Below are 22,929 nucleotides of genomic sequence, written 5' to 3' on the forward strand. Positions count from 1 at the left end.
TGCAGCTGTCAATATTTACAGGGAGATGTTGAACTACTGGTGAACGTTCTCAATGCTTAACTGGAGCACTAACTTTGTATTGTAAGAAGAAAATGCTTTGGAAGTCTTAACTCTAGTAATAATTGACATCTAAATGTTAATACCTCTTAAACATTGACTAAGGTACTTCATTTGTATGCTTAATAGTTAGTAGGTTTTCTTCTGATCAGACTTCTGTCTTTCTCCTCCTCAATTAACTTCTTACACTTGCTGCTCTAGATAAGGGTAACTAGAGCTAATGTGTTAGTACAATTCTTACTTAAATCAAAATGTTCTTTCCTGATGCCCTGGAGCCTTTGATCTAGGCAAGGATTGACCATCCTCCCTAGTAACTTTCTCTCAAGACTGGCCACATTGATTCCCAACCGCTGTGTCTTATCTCAGATAAGCACTTGCTGATATCCTAAGGAGTACTGAAGCATGAAGGGGTTCACTGAGCTGTGAGATTTGTGAGGCCCTTTTCTTCTGGGGAGGCAGGTTTCATAAAAAAATGTTTCTTTTCAACTTATCTTTCATGAATGGGAAATAAGTTACAATGAAGATTTGTGCTTGAAAATACAGAATTTATTAGAAATGACTAGCCCGTTTGTATGAAGAGGTATGAATGAAGAAATGAAGTCTGTACTGCAAAACTGTAAAATGCACGATGTTTCTGCTGAGGCTTTAGATGAGTATGTCACTTGTATATCTTTCAAGTATTTATTGTGTTCTTTTTACATCTGGTGCGATCTGTAACAGATATTTACCTTTAAGAAGCCTGCAGACAAGGAAGAAATATATTTACTTAATGAAATAGAAAGATTTTTTTCATGTATTAAGTTGTAGAAAATAAACCTACAATTGTGAATTTTTTTTCTTAGCTGCAAAATAGTTCACCTCAGTGACTTAACTGTGCTTGAAAGAAACAGAACCACAGAAAATAACAAAAAGTAGCAAATAGACAAATTTTAAGTTTAAGCAGTTGGTTAGCTGTTCAGACTATCACTGTTACAGTGGTTGACAGTGGGCAATGGAAACTGTACGATGCTCATGCATAGTGATATCTGAATGAACCTACGTGCAAAATGCCCAGTAGTCAGCAGGTAAGTATCACCATCCACTTTATGGATGCTTAATGAATCATCTGTTTGCATCTTTGTAAAAATGCTGTTAGCAAAGGAGACTGCTCAAATAAATGAGTAAGTTTTACAAAAAAACTTTGAGTTTGGAATCAAAGGCTAGATCTTGATAAATCTTTAATAAACCTTGATGAACTTGAGAGAGTTGTTTAGCATTTTTCAACTTTGTGAGCTGTAGATGCTGGAATGTTGAAAGAATTCTCAAGATTAAATTATTGGTATACTATTAGTAGTTTATTCTTTTAAAATCCTGTGTGTTAAAAGGCAGCTTATGCTGTTTGGGAACCACAAGATAGCTGTGGAAAATGCATTTGCTTCTAATGGGTTGATTTTTGTAATAGAAGAATTTAAATTATGTTAGTATAATGAAAACAATTATCTTTAAGCTTTGAGCTTAGTATCTTCCTCTGAGGCAATATGGGAGATTTCTTCTGAAGAGAGAATACCCTTTATCTCTCCTCTTCTTCTATTCTTCTAGAAGTTCTACAATTTTCCTTTATTTTACTTGTGCTTTTAATTAAAGCCTGCAAGTAATAGCACCCAAAGGAAGCAAGGGGGAAAGGGAAGATGCAAAGCATAGGCAGTGAGAACAGCTGTCTCTATGCTGTATAGGAGGTGCATGTTTATAATACTGAAATATGTTCTGGGGACTATTATGATGTATTATGTCATGGAGCTTGACTGTTCTTCTTGGTTGTGTTTTTGTCTTTTTAAAATAGAGGCATGTAAAATGAGAACACATAACTGCTGAGAGGATAGGAGAGAATACAAGCAAATGTAGCATTTTTGAGCTGCTGAACTGTTTATCAGCAGAAATATTGCAGTGCTCAAAACCCAACAATCTATCTATACATAGCAGCAGTTTATCTAATATTCAGGTTAGAAAGGTAGTGAGATTTTTTTTTTTATTAAGCTGTTCTTGACTAAATACTTGTATGTGATCATAATTAGTAATCTGGGACTAAATGAAAATTTATGTTTGGTATTCTGTTTACCAAAAGCAGTAAGTCAGTTCTTGGGGATTTGTAAAGTGAAAAAAGCAGACGGATTTGTGTGTCATTTGTGCTTAAGATTTCACACTTGTTAACATGCTCTCATGCCAACATTTAAGTACAGCCACTCAAAAATACAGGTTTCAGTTTGTGGCTCTCTTTGTATCTGGGTGAGTTGTGGTGTACCTGTGACAGCCATGATGGAAATTATTCCCATAACTTTAGCTCATGATCTTGAGATGGATTAAAAATGACAGATGCAGAGTAGAGAACATAATAAAATGCTTCAGTTACTGTAAGATGTAAGAAACGTAAAAACGTTGGACATGTAGAAAAAACCCAGAGAAATAAGGTGCATGACAATGTTAATACTTGGGGAAGAAAGTATTGTTACATGTTTTGCCTCCGTGTACACTTAAAAGTGGTATCTGTAACTCTCACTGAATTTGTCCTGAAACAATAAAATCGATTGGTTTGTAGAAAACTAAGGTGGTATTAATTTTATCAACAGATACTGTTTGCAAAGGAATATGAAGCTAAAATAATATTCAGCTTGAAATCGGGCTACTTTGATAGTCATGATTGTAAAGCTTGAGACATTCCTCTCTATTTGTTGTATAGGCACTGTGCTCATAAATACAAACACATTATTAGAGAGATGGTGAATTACATCTCTTTACACTACCTTTTTGAAGACAAGTGTGAAGTTGGGGTTTTTTTTTTTCAGAGCAACCTGCTAGTCTTTGAGTATTCTAAAAATGTTTGAAGGGAATTTACGTGTGGATTTTTTTTTTTTTTTCCTGACCATAACCACCTGTTCCCTTTATGTACCTATAGTGAATTTGGGATGATTTTCTGTCTGGGGTATTTTGTAATGGTTTCTGATTCCAGGTTTGCTGTAATTTTATAAGCCACTTTAAAACTTATCTTGAGTTATTGATTACTTCAGTTTATTACATAGGGACCACACCACCCATGACTGGCCAAAAGTGTATGCTGCAGACTTAAGTCCAGCAAAAACTTTCCTGGAAATGTAATTGAGTTGAAAATGACTGTAGTTGGGTAGCAATTCAAATTGATTGCTGATTTTCATAGCAGCAAGAAAAGGACTATTAAATGCTCGCTCACTGCCATATTACCTGACTGATTTTCATGTTTAAATATTGCATGCAAATAGATATATATGGATTTACATTGGGTTAAAATAATCAATCTATAACTGAAGACTGTCCCTACCTAATTAAATGTGAATGTCTGCAATGTTAGTCATCTGTCAGTTTACATATTGCAAGTTATCTTCCTGCCTAATCTGCCAGTGATGTTTAAAAATAACTGTACCAGGATTGCCAGAATGTATGAGGTTTGAGTTGTTTGTTGCAGTGTTTTAAGTTTAGAAAGTAATTACAAATATTAACTTGGTTTTTTTCCTTCTTATGCTGCTATTTTTTCAAAAGGAATCTTCTGCTAAGGAAATTCAATTAAAATGTATTGTTTCTGCCTATGTTTATAAGTAGAATTTAGTTTTCTGTGCATTTGATAAGCATTTGTTTTTGATATGGCTAACAAATATCCTGAGTTCTTATTTTTGCCAGCGTCTTTTATGTTTGCACAAATGAGGCTAGTACAACTGCTTTTAAGATGTTGTTATACTGTAGTGAATAATGTATTCTACTACTGTAAGAACATTAGGTAAAAACGGAAAGGTAGCAGCTTTTTATATTGCTTAATTGCAATGCGATGATACCTTTGTAAAGTTTGTTGTAGTTTTACCTAAAGGTTAAAAGTGTATGTTCTTCCCAAGTTCCTGAAGTCTGGTGATAACATAGCATATAATTCCTATGCTACCAAAAATAACGTGCATATAACCAGTTACATTTGTTTTGCTAATTGTAATCTTTTTTTGTCTATAAGTAGCCTTTTTCTGTTTATTTCCCTTTCCTCAATCTCATTTTAGAAATATGATGAGCAAGAAAGAAGCAAAACAAGAAAAGTTTGATTCATCCAAGCATATATTCACAATGGGATGCTTAAATTCCCAGTGATAGTATTAGAACTGATTATTATTTTTTTTTTGGTTGCCCTGTGTTCATTATGTATATTAAGATGACGAAGGCGGTGGTAAGGGAATTGATGCAGATGAACTCGGTTCTTGTTTTGCTAGTGAGCATTAGCTAGATATAGCATAGGGCTGGAGTAGTTGATTTAAATCGCCAGAGAATGTGTGACATACTGACTTCGTTTGCAATTAGGTCTTAATCTGCTGTTGTACAATGTTTTATTGCTCCACTTATATGCATTTTAATGGGAATAAAAAGTATAGCAGAGGTATCAGTGATAGAGCTTGTAGAAGCCTTGCAAGATACTTTTGTCTCAAATCGTTTGTCTTGTTTTGTGGTGTTTCTGTTCCCATGATTACTCCTTCTCAATTATAACTCACTTTCTGATGTATCTTCTCTTCTGAGTGTGTGTATTTTATTAGTTGTTTAAAATGATAAATGCTGAGGAAATCTGTTAGCTGTAGAATATAAAAGAAACACACAAAATATATAATTTGTAAATTTTTCTATGATTCTAATTGCTCACTTTTAGTGTTTTAGAAATGTTTTTGAATAATGTTTTTTCTTCATGCTATTATTGTGCAAACTATTTCAAAACACTCTGTTAGAATTTGTTCATAACAGACTGTAAACTGCTGCTTCATCAGCCTGTCACTTGCTGGCGATCTGCCCAGAAGGGGCAAGTGGCTATTTGTGAATTGAACAAACTGTGTGTCGGACAGTGTAAGGTGAAGTATTTGATATGTTAAGGAGTTTGCAGCCTTGAAATTTGACTGCTCTCATAATCAATAGGTTTCAAAAAAAAAAAAAAAAGGCAAGTTTTGAAAAAACCTACAAACCAACAAAACACCAAAAAAATGCAAGATATAAAATTACATCTAAGTGATGGAAATTAAATTTAACTGTCTACAGTATTTTAACAGTGATTTGAAATTGTATGGTAGTTCTTTGTGTTTTTCTCCTTTAAGTTTGATAATGGTTGTACATACTTGCAAGTAAGCATTGACCGTAGGAAAAAGTAAAAATGTAATAATTAAAAGTTCATCACGTAATCTGTGCTTTTTTTGCATCTAGACAATCTCACTGTTTCGTGGTTTTTTTGCAGTTTAGTTAAAAATGTATTAGAAAAATTTCTGATGGATTAAAAATCAAAAAAGATACCTCGTGAACATGAAGAACATAAATAGGTCTATTGTGGGGTTTTTCCCTTAACTGATCTTTAGCATTTGGGCTGCAGTGTTACTCTTCTGGTTTTGGGGAGTTGCTGATTCGGCTTCAGACTGGTTTTAGACAGGTTATGAGACACGCTGCCCTGTGTTCTACAAATGCAATCCTAGGCAGTGGAGTCATTGGGTAAAGAAACTCCCCTCTAAGAACCCTAAGAATAAAGGACAATACTGTAAGGTAGAGTATTTATTTATTTTATCTTTAAGAAGGTAGCAGATGGAGGAGATGGACAGAGAGGGGGCAGAGGGCAGAGAATAAATCTTTTTACACCAAGGAAGTGAAGGGTTATGGTCTTCCATGACCATAAAATAACTGCTGTAATTACGTTGTAGTTTTGTGTTGCACTAAGATTGGACACAACATCACGATACAAACCTGAGAACATACCATGAGAATACACTGTCAGTTGTTCAGTCTGACCTGACTCTAATGTAACTGAAACGTTTCAGGGTCGAGCACCACAGGTTTAGAGGACTGCACATAGTGGCTGCATATGTTTTTGTCCTGAGAGTGGAAGTGCTTCAGGACGTACCTAGGCAAACACATTTTGATGTCCTTGATAGGTATTTCTGTTTCTACTTGCTGTGCCTAATTTCACGACTGTCATGGAGGGGGGGAAAGGGTACTTTTGTGAGGTACCAGTTTTTGTAATTGCTGTTTAGGTCCAGTGGCTGTGAATTTGTGTTGTGTTGGTCTGCCCAGTAGCAATTTTTGCTGCTTTTAGTTAAGAATTCCTAGCTGAACTGTTTTGGCTGTTTATTTTGATATTGTTTAGACATATTATTTGAATGGATGCTAAAGGAAATGAAGCTTTTAAAATCACATAGCATCATTCTTTCCTGATGTAACACATTTGAACACAATGGCCAGTTTTTTAGTGGATTTTTGTGCAAAATCAACACACCTTGACATAGCTGCAGCTGTTTCTACAGCTTGGTGAGGAGAGAGAGGCTGTTGATGGACCTTATTTGGGCACTGTACATATATGTTGCAGCAAGGGAAGCTTTCCTATTAGGGGACCAAAAGGAAAATTCACGGTGAGAGAGTTCAGACTCCGTAACAGGTTCTGCAGAGAGATTGTGTCTCCATCCTTGAAAGCAGGTTTGCAAGGGAGAAGTTTCAGCCAGTAATTCAAGCCTTTTGTTCTTGTTTTTTGTTACCTGATAGAATGATGAAAATGTGTCACTCCAGGACATCCCACTCTCAGTTCCAAGTCCAGAACCACAAGAACCTGAGTCAACTTTTAAGGTAAATGACACTGACTTACTCTACAGAATAAGAGACACAAATCTGTTTGTGTTTAACAACAAACCAAAAACTTTTGTGTCACTACAAAGTGCTTCTTGTTTCTTTCTTATATTTAAATGCAAACCTAGCAAATTTTTATGTACTTAATCTTCACAGTTTTGTTAAAATAGCAGGGTTTATTTGACCTTTTAAAATATGTACTTGCTAGCACAGTTAATTAAGTAGAATAATTTTGCCTTTTGGTATTTGTAGCAGTCATGCAAATTAACAGCTGAAGAGTAACATCTTTCAAAAATTTTCTGCTTGCTTGATAAGTGTTTGATTTTGAAAAGACAATTTTTGCTTTGAAGTCTAATCGTACCATACTTATTCAATTACTTGGTCTGTTTCATTACATCTATTGTTGACTTCAGTTCAAAATATTTTTCATCTAAAGTAATTTTTCCCTGAGATAATGGAGGTATTGCAGATATAATTTAAAAACAATTCGAACCCCACAAAATCAAAGATTAATGGCCATTCTAAAACAATAAACTGAAGGAAAAAGCAATCACAATGGGTATCCCAAAAAGGATTATCTCCTGTGGTCACAGATTTGTAATGTTGTGCTTTCTACAGCGCTAAGGTTTTATAGCATTGCTTGGCTGTTACTGTAAAATTGGTACGGAAGGATCACTAGTTCTGCACTTCTGGGAGGGGAGCAATACTTGCTGAAGATGCAATGAAATTGGAAATGCTTCTCAAAAGGGAAGAACACTTACAATCTTAGTCCTATTTGGAAGCTGTCTGTCCAAATCCTGTTTTCCAGGTTTAAGAGGTTTGCCAAAGCTGTATATCCATATACATCATCCTTTAGCAACCCTGGTTTCTAAGTGGTTAACATTTAGGCCTTCTTTTCTCTTTAATTGTTGTCTGATGTATTTGTTGTGCTTGTCTTCCTACAGTCACATCTCTCGAAATCTTAGTTTTAATTCCCAGAGGATAAAGTATTGCTTTTTATCTTCTTAACAAAAAAAAAAAAAAAAGCTAGGTTTAACTGACACTTTGAATTGTCACTTCTTGAACTGGTGATGGCATATGGTTTGAAAAATTGCACAACCAATCAGGTGTGGTCCCAAAGCAGTAATTAGTAACATCTTCAGTGAAACTGAAATAGTAGATGTATGTTACTAAATGGAAGTATGGCCTAGCTATAGTGGCACAGTTATGAAATACATTAAAAATATGTTACGATGAGAAATTATTTTTAAAAAAAATCACTCTTGAATACTTACCAATTTTTTAGTCTCTGAACTGTGCATGATTTTGTCTTCAGTTTTCAGTAGGACGTATTTGAATTGGTTGTGCTGTTTGCATTCAGTAAATGTCCTTATGCTTACGTTTCTAAATTATTTGTTTCTTGTTTAATGATTTCTAAATAGCAGCTCACTTAACCTTTAAGCTTCAGTATTTTTTGCAGTTGGATAAAGAGGATTATGGGTAGTGTTTGATTGCTAGAGGTGTTCATCTACATTATGTTAGTTGCTTGTGTGACAAATGAACTACCACGTGAGAAGTGCAGCTGACTGACTTAGCCTGAAAAATTAGTGGGTCCGCTCAACTGGGCCTCTTAAAGAGATTTCTAGTCAAGTTTCTTCACTCTTTAAGTTGTATGTCTACAGCCCATCTCACCATGTGAATAAGAGGAAAACATCTGCTAATGTCACTGCCAGTCCTCCATGAACATCTCATGTGATATGTTCTGTATAGGCATTGATTTAGATTGTGTAGTCCTTTATAGAAAACCTTGTATTGCCCATTTTTCTGTTGCAGATGGATGATCTGCTGAATGAGATCAGGCAGCTTAAAGATGAACTGAAGAAAAAGGACGAAACAATCAACCAATTAGAGCACCAACTTGTAAGTATGCTACTAAATCTTTAACAAAATCCCAAGTGTGCACTGCAGAGTGTAACTTCAATAGGTAATTCTTAGGAAAGCTCTAAGAGGGCTAGGCATCTGATTTTTTTTTGTACACTTTCATTATAACTAAGGTAAGTTTGGATTCTGTTTAGACCCACCTGTCTCGTGGGTCTGTGAAGGTTCAGTTAGCAGACCTATTTTACATGTTCCAGTGCGTTTGCAGCTGTACACCTGGGATCTTTAATTCTGTAGGCCAGTTATGATTTGTATGTGTGGCACTAAGCAAGGGCATTTATACAATTGTTAAATGTATTTAATTTCTGAAAGAAACACTTTGAACATAAACTTCTAGAAGCTGTTCAGAAATAACAGTGAGCAAAGGTAAGGCACTTTGTGCTTAAAGTATTTTAAAAATTAACAAGTATAGGGCCTATCATTCTACTTGGTTTGTTGGTTTTTTTTTCTCCTCCTTTCCCCGAGTGTCCATTAGTTCACTAAAGAATTCTACCATAGAATTTAAAGCTGAGCAAGGTAGTATTCAAAGTTGATTCTCTTTCAAAAACAAACAAAACAAACCTAAAAAACCCCAATAAAATAAAGTATGTTGAATAGTAAGATCAAATTGGTGAAATAAAAATTATGGGCACGTTTTCATTGTATATCAGGTTCAGGCAAACATGTAAGTCCTCGACTAAAAGTAATGTATGCCTTTCTGCTTTATACTGTTGTGCTAAGTTAACTTTGGATTTTGCCATGCGTATGTCTGCATTTGGTTTTGGTAAATGCACCTCTATGACAATTCTCGTAAAATAACCCCATGTTTTCAAGCCACAGCAAGATCTGAAAGGTAGGGTAGATGAAATGCCGGAAGGTGCACACCATATTTATTTATCATAGCTGGAGTCAGTCTTATGTGACTATAATCTCTAATAAAATGTTTGTAATGTGCTTTTGAACATACATGCACTGAAAGTCACCTGTGATCTTCATAGTGTCCCTGTTTAGCATGAGATCATTCCTTCTAAAACAAAAATGAAAGGTTAAGATTTAGTTTTCTGCTCTGCTGCTTAAACATCATAATTCCAGATCACAGCATACCAAAAGAAATTGTCTGCTACGCTAATAAAGTCTAATAGTATTTTGCAGTAAGTGTAGATTATTTTTTTTTGTATGCTTAGTCTCATTCTTACTGTCAGCCTTTAAAGATTTCTTCAAGGAAATCTCTCCTTTCCTGCTAGGTCATATACCTAATAACTGTAGTAACTGAAAACCTTTCTGCAGCTAAGGAACTCCACCGTGAAGATGGGTAAAACTTATTTGTCATTATTAAAAGGTGACTTTTTAGAGAGTGTAGTGTTTCAGAAATTCGAGTGAATCAAAAACACTTTCCAAAAGTCACGTTTTATTCTAGATTATTTCTGAATATACTTTGGGAAAAGAAGCTGTTGTGCAGTACTGTAAATACTAGTTTCTACAGTTTAATTGTATTTTGCTGTACTGTCAAGTAATGCATGGTATTTGAACACTGGGCCTTGACTATGTTTTTCAAGAGCCTTGGTTAGTTGTTTTCTTACAAGTTTGTTCTTTTTTCTCTTTTTGGGGGTGATTAAGGCCACTAGGTGTAACTGCCAGAAAGACAGTCAAAAACCTGCAGGGGCACCATGCATGTATGCTGATAAATTTACACAAACCTCCTGGAGGCGAAGTTCTGTGAGTAATATGTGCCATTCATTCTGTTATCACATTGTGTTTGATTCCCCAGTTCTATTACTTCTGCTGTCACCCAAGTTGGCCTTATTTAAGAGATAGTGCTGTATGTGAGAGTGGTATCCTTCCTGCTGTGCATCCCTTGCATTCTTTCGCCACCTTTTTATTTAAACTTTTATTACAAACATTTATTTTACAATAGGTAATTAAACTTTAGAAGTCTCCTCTTGAAATAATCATCCTTTGCACTGTTAAAATTACAGTCGGAACAAGCTGTATATCTAATCCTACATATTTTCCTGTATCATGACTTTTAAGACATAGGTAACTGTATTTGGTTTTGGGCTTTTTTCCTGGTTAAAGTTTCATTGTTGATGTTCCCACATTTGTTGATGAAAAGCAATGTGTTGCCAGTTTCAGTCCCTAAGAATATAAAAAAGTTAATGTTTTTATAATTTTAATTTATTTTTTATTTTTATCATTTATTTAAATAATTTGACTCATTCAAAAAATTAATGGGTGAAAATCACTTTGACAAAAGACATCTTCATTCCCATATGTTGTTGCATGGATCACATTCGCTTCCATTATATAAAATGTACGTTCTTCCTGGAACACGAACTCAGTACTGCAGATGGGGGAGGTGTAACACATGTGATATTATATAATAATAAGGAATTGTCTTTGAATTCTGAGCAAAGCTTTTGTCAGTCCCTAGCATATAGTATTTTCTAACTAGAGACATAGTTTGAAGATCCAAAGAAATGTCTTTAAAAGGTTAAAAATGGGTTAGTTTTTTTGTTTCTTTGTTTTTACCCTGAGTTACTTGATGTGAGATTGTAGTAAAGATAAATCAAACTTGCTATCCTTCTATAATTAATCTTAAATATATAGTGCTAGGATAGAAATACCATCACATTGTATGTTCACCAGTTACTAGCAAACAGCTTTATTTTGTTGAGACCATGCTTTTGAACAATTTTCTCTCTGATAAGAACCCAAAGTAAAAAGATCATATCCATGAGTAGGTTTGAGTTTGTTCCAACACCCCTGTTCCGGAATGTGTGTGTAGTGTCTTTATCCCATTTGTCTCTTTTCCTGTTACTTTAGATCTTTTGAGCACTTCTGTTGTGTCTTTTTCCCAAGGTTTAATTTCATATGTGTGGTGTTCATTTGATGTTTTTCTGCATTAATACTATTACTAGGTTAGTGGCTATTGTTGTTTTCATGTTTCCTCTCTCATTTTCCAATTAAATTCAGAAACAGATTAGTAACCATTGAAATTTAGTTGCTAACTACAGAACCATTAGTTTGTCTGATGAATTAATACTGCAGGTTGTTCGAAGATACTGGAGAAGATGAGGAATGTGAGTTTGTATCTTGGGGGAAAGGAGTCATTTAGCCAAATTGACTGTTTTGGCCAGGTTGGTTGGTCAGTATATTTCTTTCACAATATTCAGTAGTTTTGTTGAAATAGATGCTCTTTTGTCATGAGCAAGTACAGGTTAAGGGAGGCAATCTTTAAAAAAAAAAAATCACAAAAAAACACAAACAAACCCCACCACCACCACCAAAACTAAACCAAAAAACTCCCCCCAAAACCCCTCTGCTGTTTTTCATGGTTAGGGGGGGTGTGTGTGTGGTTATAGATACGCGTATGTATATGATACACTTAACTAATGGTCATCTGTCTACAGACATATGTTGTGCATTGTAACCATCTCGGTATTTTTGTCTAAATGTAAAGTTTCTCTTGAAAATTTATAAAGCAATTAGGAAAATTCATGAAGTATTTTCAAAATACACTGCTTTTCAAGGAGCTTTTATTTGTAAATGATAGTGGAAAAATTTTTAGCTGGATGTGTGGGTTTGGTTTTTCAAATGTCTTCTCATTTGCATAACTGTAAGTTACAGCTTTTCTGTAAGCAAACAGAAATTGATAGGAAATCCCACATAAAAGAGCTCCTAAAGGAGGACGATAGTCTTGGTGCTGTAGCCAAGTTTTGGTTCTAATAATCAGACCTCCACTTTCTGGTTTAATAGTTCCTCTGCGAACATGCATTTGTATGCTTTCTTTCATGACTTAACAGAAGTAAAAAGTAGAAAAAACCTTGGTGTGAAATAATTTTTGATCTGGAACCCTATGACATAGTGTTGCTTTCAATAGAAAGGAGAGACAATTGGTTCTGTTTTTCTTGTGGCAGGATAAATGGAAACAGCAGGAGATACCAGAGTAAAATGTATTCTCACTGAAAAAAAAGGCTTAAAATAATTGTTCCTCTTTGTTAACATTCCTGTGAAGTATAATAGAGTAGTCTTGAACTGAGAGTGCAGGCTTGGAGAAATCAGGTTTATTGGTCCTAAATGTGGTGTGAATCATGAAATGTAGTTAACGTTTATGAAATTCGGAAATTTTTATATGGACTACATATTTTCAAAACTTAAATTACAAATGAAGTCTTGGCAATGAGAGAATAGCTCCTTTGAGGTGTATAAGCTTTTTGCTTCTTTAAGTTTGGTAATAGTTATCAAACTTGATGAATATTTAATTCTTTCATTTTTTCCTATGTGTTGACCTGCTAGTCACTTTAAATGATGATGAATATCAGGAAGCTACTTCAGTTTGGTTATCATAACTTTCAAGATTATTCTGGCAGTTTATAAATTCTAGCAGCAATGATACGATGTGTTGATTCCTGAAGTATAAAAAACAGTCTAGGAACACACAGTAATTTACTGTTTCAAGAAATGCTTTAAATGCTTCCAGAAATGTGCTTAATGAACACTGTTAATCTATATTTCATAAAGAATAGATGCTAGAATGAACTAGGAAACAGTGAGAGTGGAAATCGGCTATTGAAAGATTTCAGTCAAAAATTTAAGACTATGTGAATTGCAAGAATTTATTGTGCTTCTGCTGTCCATTTGAAATACCCAGTATTTCTCATCACTTCATTGTTCTCCTAGTAAACAGACAAGTGAATGTCATATTCTTTTTAAGAAGTTATGTTCTTAACTGTTTCTTTCTTTCTTACCAGATATTTCTAGAAAGTGTCCCATCCCGATGTGATTATAAACTTGTCTGGGGTTACTGTCTTTAGGGGCTACAGTTTTTGAAAGTACTTTTTTTTTTTTTTTTTTCCATTCCTATTTAAAGGTAAATATGTACAGAAACAGAAGCTCTGTAACTGGAAACTTGGTATTTGTGTAATAAAACCTAGTGGCTGAAAATGTTTAGAAAATTGGGCATATTAAAAGTTAATAGGTAGCTACCTGTTATCTAGCTATTGTGTATATCGCATGGTATTTCTTGTTAGTAGTTCCCTGACAGTATGCTCAAAACTGAAGTGACTGATTCTATAGACAGTAACTTAGAAGGAAACTTTTTTGTTTGCCACCCTTAAGATAAAGGCTTGTACACATATTCGCTGACAAGATAGACCATGATTTTTCTAGAAGGATTTCTTATAGATCTTTCATATGGCATTCACTTCTTGTTAATTTGTCTATTGTTTAACTATCATGGAAGAAAAAAACCCAAACCTGGAAGAAGGTATTGAAGATGAAATTACCTGAAGAAATAAATGTCGATGGATAAAGCTTAGAGGGAAGAAACATGAGCAGTCATTGCTCCATTTGTCCTGCAGCCTTTGCAGTATTGTTTCTGTAATGCTAATTATTGATAATATTGTTAAGATTTTGAGGCTAGAGGGGTTAAATGTCAAGTTTATGTTGACAAATGATTTCATTTCTCAGGCTGAAAGGTTGTTTGCATATGGCGAGAACTAAAAGACATGCAAGCAAACTACTAAGTCCTGAATTTGATTGAAGGTGTCTGTAAAAGATTCTGACCCTTGTGGTCCAGTTGCTTAGCATAACACAACTCCTCCTAGTTCATGGGTGCTCTCCCATGTCCTGCAATAGCAGAAAGCATACAGTAAAAGCTGATTTTTCTCCTTGGTATCAGAGCAGTACACAGTGAGAATAAGCTTTGCTTCCTAAACGTGTATAGGTTCATTCTAGTCTCTGATAAAATGACAACAAAACCTTTCAGTTTGCATGGGAGCATGCATGTTTTTGTTCTTTGCTGTATCTCTTTTGTACTTGTGCACTGAGATATTCTTTGCCTTCTGTTTCATTATTGTTCCAGTTTGTTGCTCCAAAGCCTTTCACATTAATTGTTTTGATGAACCTTTGTAATATTTGAGCTGTCTTTGTGTACTGTTGTCTTCTTGGTTTTGGTATCTCCTACCACCTTAGCCTTAAACTTCCTATATGCTTTGACTCTGCAACTATGAATTTAAACTTCCACATTTGGAGCCTAGTCACTACATGAGTGTTTATCTTCCCGTTGTGCCTACGTTTCTGTCATTGTCCAGTGCTCTGCCGTTTGCTTGCTGATCCATTAAAACATATGTTCATGGTGAGACAGAACCATAGGTGGACCTAGACAGTAATGTTCTGCGCCTGTTTCTTACTGTTACAGTGACAGTGCATAACATGTAGGCATATAAATGGAAAAGAGGTCCTTTAAACCTTTCACTGGCAATTCTTTTTGGTTTATTATAAACCAGCACATGACTGGGGTATCTTCTTTTTCTTTAGACTTGAATACTTTCGAAAAGAAACCTTTTGTGTTGATACTTGGAACTCTGTTGTTCTAGGTTTGGTCATGATGTGTAGCTCTGAGTTTAAGAACTGGCAGTGCTGGGTGAGATGCAGCAAAAATAATCTTTTCATGGAAGTGCTCGAGGGCTCTAGCTTTACAGATAAAAATGGATCTTTCCTGTATTTGCGTTTCTGCAGGAGAAAAGACTTTTTTAAAAAGCGGTATCATTTTGGGGTATTGGTGTATCCTTGGGAAAAGAGCTGAAATATTTGGCTGTTGGCTAAAATTACTGTGCAGCAATAACTTAGAAATATTTCTCCTGTCCTTTTCTGACAGAAGCAATTGATTATGTTCATGTGATAGCTTATTCTAAGGTTGAGGTCTCTCAATTCCTTTGCATTCCATTGCAATGGAAAACTTTGGCCTTAATATCTTCATAGTAGCCTTAAAAAAACCAAACAAACAAAAAAAAAAAACCAAACAAAAAAACCCCACAACCAAACTAACAAAATAAACCCACCACAATAACCCAAACAAAATCCACCAGCTTTTCCAGTGCAGTTAGGGTCAGAACCCTAAAGTGTTTAGCAGCAATTATACAATTCATCAGCATCTCTGAAGAACATTCATCATTTTGTTCTGGTTTGTAGGCTGCTTGCTTTCAGCTGCTCCCACTTCAGCTTTTCCACTCCCCAGTCTCCTGTTTTGCCTGGTGTTTAAAATTCTGAATAGCTTCTCTTTTGGGATTCTTTTGCTATTTCACAATTCGGTATCTGGGAAAGGAGAGGAATGGGATTTAAGTTTAGTGGCTGGATGCACGTAACAGCTTGGGGAGGAACTGTTCCGAGTGCTGTTTAACTTTACAGTGCAAGTGGAAAGACTTGCACCAGACTAGGCTTCAGAATCCCATTGAATATTTTAGGTTTTTTTTATAAAAGCTGAGGTAAGTAATGTTGTCATCTTTCAATTCTAATATTGCTTGCTTATGAGTTTTACAGGCTTTTTAATAAACATAAATTGTGATTCAGGTTTTTCTTTGTTTAGTAGGAAACATTTTCTGTGCGTTTTTAATATGTACTGCAGTCAGAGATGTGCTCACTAGTGTGTATTTCTTCCCCCCCCTTCTCCCTCTTTTTATTGCATTTCTTGGGAACCTCAGCACACATTTAACTAATAGAAGGGGATGGATGTGAGTTGTTTAGAGGAGGAAGCACTAAATTTGCTGGAGTTTTGTAAAAAAACTGTTAAAAGTCATCTTTTCATGAAACAGGTTTATCTGCAGACACTTCTCTTAACATGCTATATTTATGGGACTGATACAACCTTTATAATTTGTAAAATCAGTGTAAGTCGTAACACCCATTTTAATAAATGGCCAGTGCTGTATTTCTTGTCCTTGGTTCAATTGATGTTGATCTTAATTACCTTATTTGATGTACATAACGATACCTGTTATGTTTTTTTTACAAATAAGAAATGTGCCATTTATTTGATGTACACCTCTATGGAGCAGTGTAAACTCAAGATTGCTGTCAAAGGAAGATCTAGTTCTTCTGCTTCTCAGATTATAGACCGTTCTCCAGCATTCAGGAGAAGGGAATTGAACAGCGTCTGGAGAGGAGTTCTGTTTAGCAGGCAAAACACTGAAGCAAGTTACTTGCACTTTCATTTTCTTCTCCAGTCAGAGTAATGATTAAATACCACGAAGAATTATTGAGAAGACTGTACTGTAGTGCTGTGCTTTGAAGTGCTAATAAGGATGCTTAAACATACTGGAATGCATCAAGACATCTAAATATTTCTCTGCTTTTACAACACAACAGTAACTTAACTGTTATGTAGCTCAGCTGGCTTGTACTTGTCCTAATATCTCTTTTTAGAGAGAGAAAGGGAAAGTATCTAAAACTTTCACCTCCCTTCTTAATTTAATGTGTTAAAAATTTCAAAGTAGTCTGGAAAAAGCCTATTGGCAACTCAAACAAGTCTCTACAAGATGAGACCTATAATCGATGATACTGTGCTTTTTACTATCTAGAAATTCAGTTACGTTGAAAGAATGGAAAGTATTTTTGTTGTTCCACTACCCTGACATAATTACGGATGAAATGTGAACAAGCCTGAAAAATTAAGTGTTCTTTTGTACAGCACTGTGAAAATCCAAACCTTTTGTAAATGTCTTATCAATCGTTGATTGATTAATCTTGTTCCAAGGCATATTTCCGTATTTAATACCTACTTGGCTGATGCAACATGACTAAAGCTAGTACTGTTGGCCTTTAATGCAGCTGTCTAAAAATTGTGTTGACCTTAATGGCTACTGATGGAGGACTGTAAGAACAATTTAGGTAATCAATATCTCCTCTATCTAGAGATAATCAGATTAAAGAACTTGTTTGGTTTTTTTCCTTGGATTTTGCTCCAATAATTGTTTTATCTCAACTTCTGAAAAAGAATAAAGAAGTTTTATCTAATTTTTTTTCCTGTTCTAGTTTAAAAGTGTTCTGGCTAGCAAATTCTAAGAATTTATTAAATGCATGTCTTAAGTTACATCTTGGCAGTACTGAAACTTGAAATAGCAGTGGATAAAATCTAATTAGATTAATATAACTGGAAGTTCAGGGAAGTTTTAAAAATTATTCTAGGATAAATAAAAGCAGAACAGTTCTTTATAGGAAAAAATGTGACGCTTAATATTCTTTCAAATAAGCATGGAAATAAAATACTTTGTCCAGCACTGGCAGCATGATCTACAGCAGATATGCCAGCAGAGAAACTAGGGAGAAGGGGTGAACTGTGTTCCTGTTTTCTTTGATACAGATGTTCATTCAGATCTTTTAAGCCTGCTGTCTGAAAGAGTAGCTACAACTGGTTGCTGGTTACTGGTAGCCAGGAGGTGATGGCAGTTGTTAGCGCCAATGTTCTTGAACTCATGGAAAAGGAAGTTTTCAGCTGCTAAATGGTGAAGGGATGGTAAAGGATGGTAAACCTATCTTGCTGAAATAGGAAATCAACACTTGTGTGATTTAAGAGGGCAGTTCCAGCTTGGATAGATTTCTTTTAAATGTAAGGGTATGGAGAAAAATTATAGACTGCATAAAGCTAGTTCTTCTGGTTTTGAGACTGCAGCAACCACAATGTGTCACTTTTGTGGTGATCTGAAATACCTGACAGGCAAACCCAGCATGGTGTTGATGTACACAGTTCTCTGATCCTGTAATAGAAGACTCAAGGTGCAAGGAAAACAGTTATGCCACCTCTTCTATTTCACATTCAATAAAATTATGAGTGAAGTGGACTCTAAAGCACCAGGATTTGCTAGAAAATCTGTTTTGATGCGTTAAAAATTTTTTTGTTGTAAACTAAAGCTGACTGGTTTTCCAGTAGATTAGTATTAAGCAACTTACTGCTTGGTGAGGCATCTTTGAAATGTTTTTGAAATCTCTAAAAATACAAATTTTGGTATGTATTTTTAACATGAAAAGCTCAGGTCCTGTACTTTTCCCTTAAAAAATCTTTAACAGAAATGTGTGCATATACATTGAACAAAAATGGAGGTATTTTGTAAGATTTCTGACTAGTATAGGGCATCACAATGACTTTTTTCCGCTGGGCTTTAGGCTGTAGCATTTACTTTTACGAAGTGGAACAACTGGGAAATATAATGATACATTTCTGGGAGAAAAAAAAAAAAAAAAAATGGTGTGGCTTTTTGGTGTCTTGTTTTTCCCTGTTCTCTTTTTTTATTATACTTCTCCCCCTCTCTCTTTCTGCACAGGGTGGGTATTCTGCTCCCTCCTTCTCTCCCTGGCAGGGCTCATTCCAGGGCATCCCTCGGACTGTTCCACCGCACCGCAGACAGAGTGAGTCTGTACCTCTCACTCATCTCCCTCACCGTGTTCCAGTAGAAGCTTCCCCTTTGCACGCACTGTTCATCTCGTAGTAGCCTCCTTTCTCAGGCAGATTTACAGGCATACACAATAGTCTGTGGCTAACCAAAACGCTTCCTTCAGCCAGCGTATAAGCAGCTACAACTTAAAGCTTCATAACCGTTATTAAATGCTGATTTACTTCAGCAGTTCTTCAGGCAACCCTGAGTAGGCCCTTGTTTCCAGTCTTGTCTTAACATAAATCTTGCTTGCTGCATTTCCCCTTTCTTTTTCATGGCTGTAATATACTATCCTGTTTGTGTATGTGTCCCGTTTGCTCATAAGTCTGCACGCATGCATATGTGGATGTATTTACATATGTTGTGGAAGTACATAAAAATGTTGGTATAAACGAAAGTATCATTTTCATTCCCTCTTAGAAGAAGTTTCCTTAACTTTTCAGAATGGCTTCCCTGAAACTAATTTCCTCCCCACCCCCCCCCTTGGTATTTGTTGTAAAAAAGGCTTCTAATACATTGAAGTGGCTGTTGCAAAAATTGCATGATTTCTTAACATTCCTTATGTGCTAGCTACAATGTGGGCTGATATAAGATGCATTTGTTCTCTTGGCTTGGATCTGCAAAACAAAAGACAATTGCTGATTTTAAAACTGTATGCTTACGTAGTCATAGAGAAATGGTAAGTCTTATTTTGTGCTTTGGTATTGCATTATAAACAGATAATTGTTTGAAGAAATATAACTAGTTGATAAAGCTAAAGTTATATTTTAAAAATGTACTGTAATTTGAGAATTACAGTGTGTTTGACTGCCTAGCAAAGCCCAAGAGTGTATTTGGACAAGAAATAAAGGGGAAAAGTAAAATTATGGAAATAAAGTTAAGATTTCCAGGGCCAATGGAGATTGGAAGAGTAACCTGAATCTTGAGAAACTAAGCTTACATTGCAATAATCCTAATTTATTTCAATTACAAGAAAAAAATACCTTGTGAAGTAATCTGTAAATTGTGTTTCAAATACTCTCTTGATGTTTCTGTGACAATGTTCATTTAAGCAACCCATCAGGAATGCACAGCCTGTTTCATAGGCTTTTCTCTATGCAATCGAGGTATGTGCTTCATTTTCCTGTGGTGTTTGATGTGGAACTTTGTGTGTGTGTGTAACGAATGTAGAACCCCCAAAGCCAATCATCACATCTTCTCTATCCGGGTAGAGGGCAGCAGTAGCACAGCCTGGCTGCTTTGCTGTCCTGTCAGCAGGGAGTCTGAGTTTAAGATCAGTTTTAGACCTGAGTAGCATATAAATGTCACGGGTTTGGGGCTTACTGATCGGAGAGTTGGAATAGGAGGATGGTGTCTGAACTGCCAGATGGGTGCCTCTGGTGTCACATCATTCATGTTGACTGCTTAACTGAAGAAAACTTGGGTAATCTCTTAGCAGTTCTGTAAGCCCCCATCTCATTCCTCTGCTAATGGTAGTAGCTTCTTATTCAGGGATTCTGTAGCATGCTTTTATTGTTAAAGCAGGTTGGATTTTTTTTTTAGCATAAATCTTACATGTTAAATTCCACGAATTGCTAGTAAAGGAAATAAAGCAGATGAAAACTGGGCTTTGACTAATTAACCTAAATTATAATTAACCTATTGCTTAGGAAAAGAAATGTTTCCTGTAACTGAGTGATCCTACCCTTTTCCTGTAAATTTTAGGTTTGATCAAATAGTAAATACTGAGAATAAGAAATGCGGTATAAAATAGGAGGTTTCTTGGATGTTTCTACTGACACTCTTGCAAAATCAGCCGCTGCATGAGGAGTCTCATAAAGAACATTACTAGGTGGTCTTTCTCCTTATTACTACTTCCCTTGGTTCAGTGGTTTTAGGTCTGCTGGTTTTTGAGCTAGTATAGAATGCCCAATATGGGATTTTGAGGCAAGTGGGGAGCTGGGTATCATCACCGAGAATAGGAATAATAATAATAAAGACAGCCTTAAAGTCAGTGTTAGTTTTCTTTTGCAATATTATAGAGAAGGTGATGGGAATGTGAAGTATTCTCAGTTCTTGTTTGGCTGTGGTTTGTGTCTGGAGACCTTGGAATTCAAGCACTTCTTCTCAAACTTCTGGATCCTGAACCTAAAATATCATCTGCGCTTGGGAATACTGCAGGTTTCTTCACTATGCTGTTAGTAGCTGATGGATACGTAGATCACTTACGAGCACTGTAGGTTATGAGGGTATAAATCTGTAAACAGTATTACATCTTCTAAATATATTACAGTATATAAACAACTAAAAATAATTTTACTGTTGCTGTACAGGACAGGTAATATATCCCTGCTACATAATATTACAATACTGTAATATGCTTACAGTTCTTCTCTATTAGCACCAGTTGAATTGTTAGCATGCCTACTGCTTAAATTCCCTGTGAACTTACCATATTGTTGCACTTTGTTAACACACTTTAGAATTGGATGTTTTGCACTTCCAATGAAAATTAATTTTTAATACTTTCACATTTATTAACTTCATGTTGTTTCAACAGCCTTGGAAACAACTCAGCGTTTTGTATTTCATAAACATTTTAATAATGGTACATTGATTTTTGTTATTTTTATTAACAAAATGATATGGTGTTTATGCCGGTAATTCCCGTATGTGTCTTGAACACAACCCTTATGTAACGGTCCTTTATTTTTCTCTTGGTTATGAGATCTAATTTGATGACAAAGCAAGCTTTTTTCAATACAGTTTAGAACTTCAGCATTTGTATTTTGGAGCTTTAATGATGCAGCTCTAGAAACACAGCATTCAGAATACATATTGTCAATGAACCAATTAAAAACTCTTGTTGTAATAAAAGAATATTATACCACTATGCCTAGGCCCCTAGCCCCAAGTGCTTCTCCAAACAGAAACACTGATGAAAACTGTTTTGTAAATCAAGCGTTGCGGTTGTTCACATCTCCACATACTTTTTCCATGAAGTGCACAGTACTTAGACTTTTTGTATCTAAGTATTAGAAGTGAAGATAACATAAGAATTCTAGCAGGTGACACATAGTTTTTTGTCATAAGCAAGAAAGCTGCTGTATGCACATCGACTAGAACAGGTCCAGGCTTTGATTTTTCATGTTTTTGTTTTTGTGGGTTGGTTTTTTTCTTAACAAAGGTATGTTGCTTCACAGTATGAAATGTTTCCAAAACCTTTATGACTGCTTCAGGTTCATTGTAGGGTGTACAGTGTTGGTGTTAGCAGAATGAAGTTGCTTCAGGTATTCTTTTGGCAGTTCTACAATTCATGTTGAATCTCCATCAAATTATTAAAAATGTCCTGGAAGCATTACATTACTGTCCTTTATACGTAATTCTTTTTCCTCTGAGAAACAAGTCTACATCTGTGTGAAGAAGTGTCTTAAGAAAAACTCTCTTCTCCAAAGTTGAGTAGTTGCAGGTTGGACTACAAAAGAAGTATCTCTTGTACCGAACTAAGTATATTTGCCAACAAAATTTTACATATGGTCATATTTTTCTGTTTGCACATATTTCTGTACTTATGGATGAAATGCCTGCCTTGATGTAATTATATATTAATTTCAGTATTTTTTCTTTGAGAAAGATGGTATTTTTATTTAAGTTGGGGATTTTATACAGACTATGCAGAAAAAAAACAACAATACGCCGTATTAGCAATTATTTTACACCCTCATGCTGTGGTGAATGGTGGTTTTAAAAAGGGGGGGGGGGGGGTTGAATTACTTGAAGTCTTATTACATACTGTGGAATCCTATTTTACAGTGTTGAAATACAGGGATAGTATAGCTAGCCAAAAGGGAGAAGGGGGAAAAAAAAAAAAGTTCCAAAATGAAGGTATTGGCAGATAGTACAGATTGATGGTGTGAAATATTGATTATTTTTTCTTTTCCAGAGACAGAAAATGAGAGCTTTCCCATTTAGCCTTTCAGCAAGGCTGTGTCTTCATTTGAAGGCCTGTGAAATGATAGCTTATCCTGTGCCAAGGCAGTGAGATAAGGGGTGTCAGGAATGATCAGAAAATGAAAAAGTTCCGTGGCAGGACTTCCCTTGCCCTGTCCCCCCATCAAAAAAAAAAAAAAAAAAAAAAAAAAAAAAGTAGTGATAGTTTGGAGTC

At 35.4% G+C, this 22,929-nt stretch overlaps 1 protein-coding gene across 5 annotated transcripts in view; it reads left to right on the top strand.

Annotated features, from left to right (window-relative positions):
- CCSER2 (coiled-coil serine rich protein 2) overlaps positions 1–22,929 on the top strand; it is a 73,324-nt gene that overhangs the window by 40,888 nt on the left and 9,507 nt on the right. For 3 of the 5 annotated variants that reach the window (XM_040606325.1, XM_040606327.1, XM_040606326.1), the window contains exons 7-9: positions 6,601–6,681; positions 8,494–8,580; positions 10,195–10,293. In XM_040606325.1, coding sequence (XP_040462259.1) covers positions 6,601–6,681; positions 8,494–8,580; positions 10,195–10,293 — 267 coding nt within the window. Of the gene's footprint in view, positions 1–6,600; positions 6,682–8,493; positions 8,581–10,194; positions 10,294–18,674; positions 18,760–22,929 lie in introns of all 5 variants that reach the window. The other 2 variants (XM_040606329.1, XM_040606328.1) reach the window with 1 other exon arrangement.

The sequence above is a fragment of the Falco naumanni genome, chromosome 9, assembly GCF_017639655.2.
Source record: "Falco naumanni isolate bFalNau1 chromosome 9, bFalNau1.pat, whole genome shotgun sequence".
In the NCBI taxonomy this organism is placed as follows: Eukaryota; Metazoa; Chordata; class Aves; order Falconiformes; family Falconidae; genus Falco; species Falco naumanni.